This window comes from Pseudonaja textilis, chromosome 1 (genome assembly GCF_049901715.1).
Source record: "Pseudonaja textilis isolate UNSWEBS1 chromosome 1, rPseTex1.2, whole genome shotgun sequence".
NCBI classification, from domain to species: Eukaryota; Metazoa; Chordata; class Lepidosauria; order Squamata; family Elapidae; genus Pseudonaja; species Pseudonaja textilis.
Genome location: NC_141990.1, coordinates 81,384,748 through 81,398,093, shown reverse-complemented (window position 1 = coordinate 81,398,093; position 13,346 = coordinate 81,384,748). Strand labels below are relative to the sequence as shown.

The window sequence follows — 13,346 nt, the reverse complement described above, 5'->3', positions numbered from 1 at the left end:
TCCTCTTCACCCCGCCCCACTCGCCCGCAGCTTTCCTTCCCGTGCCTCTCCTTTTTGACCAATAAACGCACCAAGTCCATCGGCCAATAGGAAGGAGAGTTGGCTCGGAAGTTGCGCAACCGCAGTCCGTGGGGCTGAGGTCATAATGATTAAAATGGCGACGCCGCAGTTGGTGGGGTTACCGGCTTCTCTTACGGGCAAGATCAAGGGGTGCGTTTCTTTCCCTCGCCGGCTCCTAGTACAGTAGCTTGGATACGGGAAGAGGAGGGGGCCGCCAGGAATAAAGCGTCAGGATTGAGAAGGTTGAAATTGTGGAGTGTCACAACACGAGGAGTTTCTGCCCGAGTGTTTTTTTTGGAAACCCTCTTTCCTGCTCTGCTTTGGGGCTGCTTGTTTGAATTGCGAAGGCTCCCAGGATTTTGGGGGGAATTGCAATCCCAAAGCGTTGGGAAGGCATCAGATTGCGGAAGATTGCGCCAGTTTGCTTATTGCTATTTTCGGCTAGCTTCCGATGACATGGCTTAATTTACCCATGCTTAACTTGAACCGTGGTGTGCTCGACTTTCAATTTTTGTGGGTTTGCAAGAGGCACTAAACCATAAACCAAACCCAGCAATTTGGGCCAATGCTGCAAAAATTTGCCTTCATTTAAAAGTATACATTAATCAGCTCTGCTTATGTTCATTAAATGACTGGTGTTAAAATTAAGCAAATGTCACTATTGACCTTTTGCAGAAATTATAAAAGTCACTCTCTGAAATTTTCTTGCTGAGAAAATTGCAGAAACTAAATGACCTCTTCAGACAGACCAAGATATATAGTGCATAACAAGCACGTTAAAGTAGGGTAGTTAATTATTTTACTTTGAAAGTTTGGACTCTTGAAGGGCCTAAAATTAGTGTAACTTAAGTCTAAACAATTGGTTCATAGTATCTGAGCCCTCCAGCTTTATTAGACGCCCTTATTTTTAAAGCTGACACTCTGAATAATTGGTTAGACTTAAATTGTATACTAATTTCAAGCTTTTCAGGGGCCCAAACTTTAAAAATAAAATTCACGTTCTAATTCATGTTGAATATTTGGTAATATTCAAGCTATTTACAAGCCTGAAATATTGTTTTTTTTATAGATCTTTTGCATATAATACAATTAAAGACAGGCTGCCTCTTATCCTGACTCGTGTTATTGATACTTTACATCGACATAAACATGAATTCTTTGAAGAACATGGAGAAGTAAGAAACTTGACCCTTTCTGTTTTATTCTTGTGTGAATACAAATGTTGACTCTGCTTACTGCTTTCTATGGTTGGTTCTGCATAACTTAGACATAAATTTCCCTGTTTCAAATGTCAAGGATGTACTGGATTAGCCAGGATTTGTCTTCAGAGCATCATCATTTCATTTATTTTTCAAGTCTTTTCAAGTCTTCTAAACTAATCAACTCTTAGAATCTTGTAGTAGGCCATTGTCCATGAACAGGTAATGTGTCTTTATGATCTATAATGGTTGCTAATTAATTAAATGCTAGTATCATTGGAAAAGGAAAACATTTTTCTTTCTGTGAATGGTGAATAGTGCTATTATTTTAGAATAATAAGTAATATATATATATATATATATATATATATATATATATATATATATATATATATATATATATGTGGATCTTTGGTTGTTCGGGTTTTCTCCCGCGTAAGATTCGAAGTATCTAGGCAACGTTTCGATGAAGTCTCATTCATCATCTTCAGGCTTCTGTCTCCGGCTCTGTGCTTTTCAGAGTAATGTGAGATTGCAGCTGCTTCCTCCTTTTAACTGCCAGTGGGGGTGGGACTTGATTGGGTGGGGGCTTGGCTGTGTTCTGATTGGGTGGGGGTGTGTTCTCATTGGTAGGGGTTTGGTTGTGTTCTGATTGGTTGGGGGTTAGCCGTGTTCTGATTGGTTGGAGGCGTGTTCTGTTCAGGTGGGGGCTTGGCTGTGCTCCGGTTAGTCTTAGTTGCTGGGGATTTGAGCTGGTGAGTTGTGATCTTGCTGTTTGGCTTCTAGTTCGTGGTCCTGTTGCATCTTCATAGTGGGTGTCGGTTTGCTTCATGTATGGCTCGGAGGGGTTTGAAGTGGGTAGTGATGCAGCTGTAGTGCAGCTTCTGGTCCGTGGTCGTGTCTCATCTTCTGAGTGGGTGAGAGTCTGTTTTCTACATGGAAGTGTGGTGGTGGCATCTTGTGTGGCTCTCATGGGTGTGGGTCTGGTGTCCTTCTTCATGTTAGGTACTCGTCTGTTCATGAGGGCGGGTTTCCAAATGGCTGGAAGGCGGGAAGTGTCATCTCGTTTGTTCATGCTGTGTGGGCGTTTTCTATCTCTATGGCTTCTCTGATTATTCTGCTGTTGAAGTGTTCGGTTTTGGCGATAGTTCTGGTGTTTTTAAAATCAATTTCATGTCCTGTGGCTTTGAGGTGTTGGACCAGGGAAGAGGTCGTTTCTTCTTTTTTGATTGAGTTCTTATGTTCTTCAATGCGTGCATTTATTCTTCTGTTAGTTTGTCCAATGTATGTGGTAGGGCAGGCAGTGCAGGGATTTCGTATACTCCTTGGTTTTCTAATTCGATTTTGTCTTTGGGGTTTCTTAGGATGGTGGATATTTTTCTGTTTGTGCAGAATGCTGTTTTGATGTTGTGTTTTTGGAGGATCTTGCTGATTTTGTCTGTAGTGCCTTTTATATATGGGAGGAGGGCTTTGCCGTTTTCTTGTTCTCTGTCTTGGATTTTGGTTGGGGTTTCTTTTTGGATTAGGTGGGTAATCTTCTTTCTTTGGAATCCATTGGCTGTAAGTACGTTGTGTGAGTGTGTAGTTCGGTTTTTGGTGTTGTTCATCGGCTAAGCATTTTGTTCTGGAGATGAGTGTCTTGGCTACGGAATTGATCTGTGCTGGGGTGGTGTGAGAGTGCATGTAGATAGTGGTTAGTGTGTGTTTTCTTCTGGTAGATGGTGTGTCCTAGGGAGCCATTGGATCTTTTGTATACTAAGACATCTAGGAAGGGAAGTTGGTTGTTGGCTTCTGTTTCCATGGTGAATTGTATTTTGGGGTGTAGGCTGTTGAGGTGTGTGAGGAAGTTGTTCAGTTTTCTTTCCCATGTGGCCAGATTATGAAGGTGTCATCTACGTATCTGAGCCAGAGTTTGGGTTTGTGGTCGTATTTTTCTAGAGCTTGTGTTTCAAAGTGTTCCATGTAGAGGTTAGCGATGACAGGTGAGAGGGTGATCCCATGGGTGCTCCTTCTATTTGTTTGTATTTTTGTCCATTGTAGGTGAAGTATGTATTGGATAGGCAGTGGTTGGTTAGATCTAGGATGTGCTTGGGGGTTGTATTTGTTTTGGATGGCTGTCAAGGCTTCTTTTATTGGCACTTGGGTGAAGAGGGATATGACATCGAAGCTTACTAGTAGGTCGCTAGGTTGTAAGTTTTGTTTCTTTATGATCTCGATGAACTGGAATGAGTTTCTTACGTGTGAGTTGATGGATTCTGCATAAGGTTGTAGTTGTTTGGCGAGAAATTTGGCTAGGTTTTGTAGAGGTGAGCCTATGGAGCTGACTATTGGTCTGAGTGGGGTTCCTTCTTTGTGTATTTTGGGGAGACCATAAAGCTTGGGGCATCTGGATGATTTTTCTCTGGGTATGATTCGTTGCTGGATTTCTTCACTGATGGGGAGGCTTTTATTTTGGATTTGGTAGTTTTTTCTAGGTAGGTGGTGGGGTCTGTCTTTAGGGGTTTGTATGTGGGGTCTTGGAGTAGGTTGGTTAGCTTGGTTTGGTAGTCAGATGTGTTCATAACCACTGTCGCATTGCCCTTGTCTGCTGGTAGGATTATTATGCTGGTGTCTTCTTTCAGGTTAAGTAGTGCAGTTTGTTCTTCTTTGGATAAGTTGCTTTTGGGTGGTTTGCTAGTGCAGAGGATGTTGGTGATTTCGAGTCTGATTTTGTTAGCATCATCAGGGTTGGTTTTGGTCAGGCTGGTTTCAACTCCACATATGATGGTTTCTGTGGGGATGTGTTTGGGAGCGACAGCAAAGTTGTCGCTCCCAAACACATCCCCACAGAAACCATCATATGTGGAGTTGAAACCAGCCTGACCAAAACCAACCCTGATGATGCTAACAAAATCAGACTCAAATCACCAACATCCTCTGCACTAGCAAACCACCCAAAAGCAACTTATCCAAAGAAGAACAAACTGCACTACTTAACCTGAAAGAAGACACCAGCATAATAATCCTACCAGCAGACAAGGGCAATGCGACAGTGGTTATGAACACATCTGACTACCAAACCAAGCTAACCAACCTACTCCAAGACCCCACATACAAACCCCTAAAGACAGACCCCACCACCTACCTAGAAAAACTACCAAATCCAAAATAAAAGCCTCCCCATCAGTGAAGAAATCCAGCAAACGAATCATACCCAGAGAAAAATCATCCAGATGCCCCAAGCTTTATGGTCTCCCCAAAATACACAAAGAAGGAACCCCACTCAGACCAATAGTCAGCTCCATAGGCTCACCTCTACAAAACCTAGCCAAATTTCTCGCCAAACAACTACAACCTTATGCAGAATCCATCAACTCACACGTAAGAAACTCATTCCAGTTCATCGAGATCATAAAGAAACAAAACTTACAACCTAGCGACCTACTAGTAAGCTTCATGTCATATCCCTCTTCACCCAAGTGCCAATAAAAGAAGCCTTGACAGCCATCCAAAACAAATACAACCCCCAAGCACATCCTAGATCTAACCAACCACTGCCTATCCAATACATACTTCACCTACAATGGACAAAAATACAAACAAATAGAAGGAGCACCCATGGGATCACCCCTCTCACCTGTCATCGCTAACCTCTACATGGAACACTTTGAAACACAAGCTCTAGAAAAATACGACCACAAACCCAAACTCTGGCCAGATACGTAGATGACACCTTCATAATCTGGCCACATGGGAAAGAAAAACTGAACAACTTCCTCACACACCTCAACAGCCTACACCCCAAAATACAATTCACCATGGAAACAGAAGCCAACAACCAACTTCCCTTCCTAGATGTCTTAGTATACAAAAGATCCAATGGCTCCCTAGGACACACCATCTACCAGAAGAAAACACACACTAACCGCTATCTACATGCACTCTCACACCACCACCCAGCACAGATCAATTCCGTAGCCAAGACACTCATCTCCAGAACAAAATGCTTAGCCGATGAACAACACCAAAAACCGAACTACACACTCTCACCAACGTACTTACAGCCAATGGATTCCAAAGAAAGAAGATTACCCACCTAATCCAAAAAGAAACCCCAACCAAAATCCAAGACAGAGAACAAGAAAACGGCAAAGCCCTCCTCCCATATATAAAAGGCACTACAGACAAAATCAGCAAGATCCTCCAAAAACACAACATCAAAACAGCATTCTGCACAAACAGAAAAATATCCACCATCCTAAGAAACCCCAAAGACAAAATCGAATTAGAAAACCAAGGAGTATACGAAATCCCTGCACTGCCTGCCCTACCACATACATTGGACAAACTAACAGAAGAATAAATGCACGCATTGAAGAACATAAGAACTCAATCAAAAAGAAGAAACGACTCTTCCCTGGTCCAACACCTCAAAGCCACAGGACATGAAATTGATTTTAAAAACACCAGAACTATCGCCAAAACCGAACACTTCAACAGCAGAATAATCAGAGAAGCCATAGAGATAGAAAACGCCCACACAGCATGAACAAACGAGATGACACTTCCCGCCTTCCAGCCATTTGGAAACCCGCCTCATGAACAGACGAGTACCTAACATGAAGAAGGACACCAGACCCACACCCATGAGAGCCACACAAGATGCCACCACCACACTTCCATGTAGAAAACAGACTCTCACCCACTCAGAAGATGAGACACGACCACGGACCAGAAGCTGCACTACAGCTGCATCACTACCCACTTCAAACCCCTCCGAGCCATACATGAAGCAAACCGACACCCACTATGAAGATGCAACAGGACCACGAACTAGAAGCCAAACAGCAAGATCACAACTCACCAGCTCAAATCCCCCAGCAACTAAGACTAACCGGAGCACAGCCAAGCCCCCACCTGAACAGAACACGCTCCAACCAATCAGAACACGGCTAACCCCCAACCAATCAGAACACAACCAAACCCCTACCAATGAGAACACACCCCACCCAATCAGAACACAGCCAAGCCCCCACCCAATCAAGTCCCACCCCCACTGGCAGTTAAAAGGAGGAAGCAGCTGTAATCTCACATTACTCTGAAAAGCACAGAGCCGGAGACAGAAGCCTGAAGATGATGAATGAGACTTCATCGAAACGTTGCCTAGATACTTCGAATCTTACGCGGGAGAAAACCCGAACAACCAAAGATCCACATATAAATACCCGCGAGAACCTCAGAAAACATATATATATATATATATATATATATATATACATATACATATACATATACATATACATATACATATACATATACATATACATACACATATATTAATCTTACTAGGTTATACCCCTTGCCAGCTCTTTCAAAATTAAAAAAAAAAGATTCAGATGCCTCTTTTCCTAGGAAAGATGTTCAGCTCCCATTTATTTTAGTCATTTCTTCCTATACAAGATTCTCATTAGGTTACATACTGTATATCCAATAATTCTTTCTTGCTCAATAATCAGCACTTTATAAACTATTGTAGAATGTAAAGGTTGGAAGGACTCTTTGAAATAATTTAGTCAAACCTGTCCAGCAGATATCCACTACTGCAGCATCTTCAAGAGGTCACCAGAGACTGATTTTTGGTCAGTCACTTGGTGAACTTTTCTGTAGGTGTTTGCTATCCCTCATCGCTGTCATTTGTAAATGTGATAATCCTATTTTCTGATCCCTCATCCAGATCAGTTATATATATGTTGAACAGCACAAGGGCCCTCAATAGTGACCTGCAATACAGGTAGGCCTTGACTTGTGACAATAATGAAGTTTTCCCATTACATCGTAAATCATCACTATGCTTAAGCGAGGTGCCTCTGTGATCACCTCACTTAATGACACCAATTACTGCTCTCCCCATTTTGGTAGTTAAGCGGAGCACAGAGTGTCCTAGGTGGGGGAGGCCCTGAGAAGTCTAGTGCAGGCCCATGGCCAAATCTCCCCAATTCACATATGGCATGCCTCAGACCTTCCAGGACCCCCCACAAACCAAGCTACCCTGTATTCTGCTTCCCATCTACTGGCTCCTCTCAGACCTTGGGCTTGCTTTCCCACCCCACTGGGTCTTAAATCTGATATCTTCCACATTTTGTCTAGCTTTTCTTGTCCAAGCAGTAAATATATTTTTATTTCATGGCTACTATGGTCTTCATTGTAAGGTTTTGAGTGAAGGAGTCTGTCACACCTTCAGTTTTTTTTTAATGTCTGTTTGCATTGGATTGGCTTTCCCTGGACATGATCTGTCCCTTCTCTTCATAGTGGAATAGCAGGCTGGATTTTTCACCTCTTTTTCCCCTTCAAGAAGATCTACGCTATCTTAAGTATTCTGCATTTCATTTCCTTTTATTATTTTCAATAAAACAGCAGATAGCCATTTCATCTTTTTACATTTTTAGATAGTTTTGTTTGCTTTATCTTTAATGAACTTACATTAAAGATATCTTCAGGCATTATAATTATTAAATCCATTAAACCTATTTTTAATTTTCACTGTAAAAGGCTAAAGAACATTGTTGAAATTGGGTCCTGTTGGTCTGGCAATTTTGTTGGAGAAGGAGTTAACGGCATCTCAATTACAGACAGCACTGAGTGTTGTTTTTGCTGATTTAATGTAGCATTTACTTTCAGAATATATAGTTTACATGGTGTGATCCATTCAGTGATATTGATATGTATCACCCTCTTTTAGATTATTGGAAGAAGATTTCTGTTATAAATATTGTATCTTCTTAAAACACATGTTGGTTTCTCCCACTTTGTTTCATATGCTAGGACCAATTTTTCATTTAATTCCAAATGATACTGTACTTCCAATTTTAGTATTTCAGTAACCTGGTATTTCCTCTGCATTTCTGACTGGATCACTATAACAACAATTAACTTGCATTGAACTCAATATTATTTTATCATTGGAACTATATCTGAGTACAGGTAGTCCTCAACTTACAACTGTTCATTTAGTAACCATTCAGTGTTACCACAGTACTGAAAAACATGACTTATGACCATTTTTTACACTTATGACCATTGCAGCATCCCCATGGTCTCATGATCAAAATCCAGGTGCTGGGCAACTGACTCACATTTATGACTGTTGTAGTGTTCCAGGGTCATGTGATCATCTTTTGTAACTTGACAAGTCAGTGGGAAAGCGAGATTCACTTAAACATGTTACTTAACAACTGCGGTAATTTACATAATAACGGGCAAGAAAAGTCATAAAATGGGGCAAAACTCATTTAATAAATGTCTCACTTAGCAACAGAAATTTTGGGGTCGATTATGGTCATCTGCAGTATTATGCTGACATTGCCCTGATTATAAATGAACATTTGGCAAAATACTAGAATGTGTTGGATTTCCTTCTTCAATGAAGTGTGTTTAATCTAACACAATCCATTAAATATGACCTGCCTGTTGTGGATGAACATTTTGAGTATGGATATTTTCAATACTATATTTCATAGCATCATTTGGGATGTTCAAACCTACCAATAGCATAAACTGATGATTCATGAAAGATACATTTTAATTTACCATTGTCTTATTATTTACAACTGCCTACTCTTACATTCAGTTTATGTAAACCTTAACAATAAAGAACCCTCTTTTAAAATCTATCATGCTTTTATTTTCCTCCTGAGGCCATATTTATTCACTTGCTTCCATGTTCAGCATAGCGCAAATATTCATTTGGTTATTAGTTTAATTCACTATGGGCACTAAAATGGTTGCCATACAGTATGCCATATTAGCATACTGAGCTATATATCTGAATATTTTTGAGTCTCAATACCAATATTTTTAATATGCTTAAAACATATGTATTAAATATACTTTACTACAGTGTAAATTTAATAAGCATAAACACTTGAATTAGATACATTTTCGCTTTATTTTAGAAAGGCATTGAAGCAGAAAAGAAAGCTATAGCCTATCTTTCCAAGATGCGAAATGAGTTGCAGACAGACAAGCCGCTGATTGCATTGAATGATAATCTCCCTGATACCCTTCTGTGGAACCAGTACTTAGAATATCATAAAAATGTATCAAATGAACCACCAAGCTGGTTTCAATCTCCTTGGTTGTATACAGAGTGTTACATGTATCGTAGAATTCATGAAGCTCTTATTCAGAGGTAAGCTTGTATGATCTTGTCTCTTTTTGTTTAAATATTTGAGGAAAAAGATACATAAAAATTACCCTCAAGTCAAGTTTAATCCATACAATTCCCTCAGCCACACTTCAAAAAGTGCTTGCTCTTGCCTCCCCACTCCCCCACCAAGGCTATCTGGTTTTCCATTCTAGAGAACAGCCCTAAAATTCCAGTACTGAGTCCAACTTGTTTTAACTTTTGAGATCATTCAGGGTTCTATTAACTACAGGGGGCTAATAAATACCATTAATCTTAGCAATGGCTTGCTACAAATATTGAAGTACTCTTTTCGATTTGTACAAACTGGTAAGGCTGAGGAAATTTGATGTGGTTTCCCTCTTGTCTGAAATGAGCCTCTGAGTTCCATTAAATCCACATCCTATCTTGGTGAGCTTGAGCATGGATTCAAACTCACCTTCATTCATGGAGACTGAACTAGAGAAGGACTTTGTCAGATAATTAACCTGTTGTAACTAACTGCAATATCATTCAGGATTGCATGGAAAGTAAATTCTGTTTGGCAGAATTTATGTGTGTGTGTGTGTGTGTGTGTTTGTAGATTTTCACGGGTACAGGTATGTAGGTCTGATGTGATCCTGAGCGGGTGGCTGTGATGTAGCATTCTGGGTTTTAGTTTGGCTTTGAGTTTGGGGTCTGGGTCTGTGTTCTTGGCATGTGTCAGCTTGTTTGGTTTTGGGGTTGGAGGGTGCGACAGCTGGCGAAGCAGCCGTGGTCTGTTTTTTGGATGGTGGTTGTCCTTCGTTTATAGGATGGGCTTGGGCCTGGGTCTGATGAGGGGGATTGGCGGTGGTGTCCCGTGTTGTTTTGGGTCTGGTGTTGGTTTTCGTGGCTGGGACTCATTTGTCCCATTTGTTGGTGAGGGCTAGCTTCCAGATATCTGGTAGGCGGGAGGTATCGTCCCGTCTATTCATGTTATGGAGGTGTTTCTCTATCTCGATGGCTTCCCTGATTATTCTCTTGCTGGAATGTTCAGTGTTGGATATTCGAAGGAACCAAATTATCCAACACTGAACACTGGAAGCTAGCCCTCACCAACAAACGACCCAGGAGATTACAGCACAAGATCCAGGATATCTCCACAACAAAACTCACAAGGCCATCACACAGCCCATTATACCAACATCAACTCCATCAACCAATCAAGAGGCAGCAGCGCAGCCAACCAGCCCAGCACACCAGTCCCCACCACAGTATTTATAGAGAGACGGCAGCTCCGATCACACACTGCTTGCACTGGCTCGAAGCCGAAAGCACCAGCCTGAGGATGGCATTGGGACCTCGCCGAAACGTCGCCAAGATACTCTTAGTCTTACATGGGAAAAGACCCAAACACACCTAGACCTACCTACCTACATACATACATACATATATACATACATGTCTTTTTGAGAAATATATCTTTTAGTTAAGCATTCCTTTAATTATTTTAGCCAATGAAAACTGATAAGGAATAGCAGCAACATTAAGAAGTGGGGAGAATTAAAAGTATTTTAACTTGTTTAAGTGAAAAAAATGTATGTCCATATGTATGTATTAATGAGGGGGGAAACTAAGAATAAATTAAGCCATTGTCAAACCCATTTGAACCCTTATTATGATCAAATGAAAGATCTTTTGTCAAACATGGGACAAAACAATATATGCTTCCAGTATGGATTTTTATTGAAAAATAATACTAGGTATAATTGAATATGTTAATATAATCTCATGCTGTACATTTCTAACAAGATTCATTTAGTCAAAAGTAGTTATGATGTTCAATGTGATATACAGTCTAAAGGAGAAAAAAAGTTTAATATGCATGTGTTTTAAATGCTAATGATATCAGAAACTAATCTAAAGAACATCTTTTGTTTAGTCCACCCATCAGCAACTTTGATGTATTTAAAGAAGAAAAGAATCATGCTTTCTTTGAATCTCAGCAAGCCATGATTGTTTTAAGTTCTTGTCTCCAAGAGATGCTAAAAAATATAGATGGCTTAGATGAAAAACGTTTAAAAGAGGAATTTTGTAACCTAATTCAGGTAAAACTGGTGCTTGTTTATATTTCCATACTTTGAAAATTGTAAGCAATACCATGTTTCCAGTTCCAAGAATTTAAAAAAAATGTTTTATCCAAAGTAACAAATAGTATCCCAACTGTTCAAAATAGTGACTGAAAGCTAGGGATATGTAAAGCATGCCTTGGGACTAGAATGGGAATGTTTTGATTTTGTTTTGGACCACACTGGTTCAGTACTTCTGCAGAGGTTTGGGAGGAAGCTGTACAGTATGTCATTTCCCCCTTCTTTGAAAGAAATGCAGTTTGCTTTGGCAGGCTGTTGGATTAGGTTTAGCAGATCAAAGAATTGCTTATTTACCAAAAATTAACATGCAATCTTTTCTTTTTTAGGTTTCATTATGGGGCAATAAGTGTGATCTATCCATTTCCGCTGGAGCGGATAATTCTCAGAAGTCTGACCCATTACAATCTGTGGAAGAATTAAAAAAATTCATCTTGGTGAATCACATGGAAAAACTTTGGTCACTGCTCATAAATAAAAAGAAAAACAAAACACCAACTAGACTTGACATAATCCTGGATAATGCTGGTTTTGAACTTATTACTGATCTTGTTTTAGCTGATTTTTTGATATCCTCAGAATTGGCTACTGAAATCCATTTCCATGGGAAAAGCATTCCATGGTATGTGTCAGATACTACAAAGCATGACCTGGATTGGACAATTGGACAGATGAAAGCAGCTAATCATAAATGGATGGCTAGATGTGGTGTCTCCTGGGAGGGCTACCTGAAAAAAGGTGTTTGGATTTATCATGATCACATGTTCTGGACTTTGCCACATGAATTTTCTAGTATGGCTCAGATTGCTCCAGATTTATACACCGAGTTACAAAAATCAAGCTTAATTATTTTCAAAGGTGATTTGAACTATAGAAAGCTAACAGGTGATCGAATGTGGGAATTCACAGTGCCATTCCATCAAGCCTTGAACAATTTTCAGCCTGCACCACTCTGTAGCTTAAGGACATTGAAATCTGATACTCAGGTTGGTTTGAAACCTGGGCAAGGTGAACAGGTCATGAATATTGATCCTGAGTGGATGATAAGTGGTAAATATGGAATAATTCAGTTTGATGCTACTTCCTGATAGATTTGCAAAATATGAAGAATGGCACTGTGCTAAAAACCAATTAATGGTCTAATTTGGAAGGGCACTGATTTTCAGTGTGCATTATTTTCTTCCAAGAGCCATGATGTTATTTTAAAGTGATACGCAATTGTGACCTCTTTTTAATCATCAGAAAAGATCAAATTTGTCCTCTACTGTACTTTATTTTTAACTAATATAGAACAAGAAGCAACAGCCAAAGCTACTATATTAGTTGACATGTGTTTGATTCTGCTGTGTTAACATAAAACACAATGCTGCTTGAGCTTAATCTTGTTCAAAAAAAAAATGATGTTAAATAAAATGACATCTCAAATGGCAAAACTAAAGGCTTTGAATTAAATTATCCAATATAAGAACTACATGTGTTGTTGCACAGTATTTAAAAAAATAATCCAATTTTGAGCACCTTTGTCTCTTCAAGCTTGCTCTACCAATTAACATTGCAGGCAAACTGTGTTCAGAGACAGCAGACGTTGTCACGATACATAGACTACACAACTTCATATCTGCCTGCCTTCTCATGTTCATATTAATGGCATGCTGAGAAGGGTAAAAACTCTAGGAATGAGTAGGAAGAGTCCCAGAAATGGGAGGAGAGGGGAGGGGAGGAAGGAAGGAAGGCTGGCTTCATCTTGTCTGGCTTAAGTGGAATCATAGTTAACAGCCATGGGGGAATATCTATTTATACATTGGGCTGTTTATTCTA

At 40.0% G+C, this 13,346-nt stretch overlaps 1 protein-coding gene across 3 annotated transcripts in view; it reads left to right on the top strand.

Moving 5' to 3' along the window:
- DCPH1 (damage control phosphatase 1) overlaps positions 1-12,999 on the top strand; it is a 50,430-nt gene extending 37,431 nt beyond the window's left edge. Inside the window, exons 1-5 of one of the 3 annotated variants that reach the window (XM_026705013.2) lie at positions 47-210; positions 1,130-1,235; positions 9,191-9,426; positions 11,324-11,489; positions 11,858-12,999. In XM_026705013.2, the coding sequence (XP_026560798.1) occupies positions 146-210; positions 1,130-1,235; positions 9,191-9,426; positions 11,324-11,489; positions 11,858-12,616 (1,332 nt within the window). In that variant the 5' untranslated portion in view covers positions 47-145 and the 3' untranslated portion in view covers positions 12,617-12,999. Of the gene's footprint in view, positions 1-46; positions 303-1,129; positions 1,236-9,190; positions 9,427-11,323; positions 11,490-11,857 lie in introns of those variants that run through there. The other 2 variants (XM_087939428.1, XM_087939435.1) reach the window with 2 other exon arrangements.
- Positions 13,000-13,346: the final 347 nt, after the last annotated feature.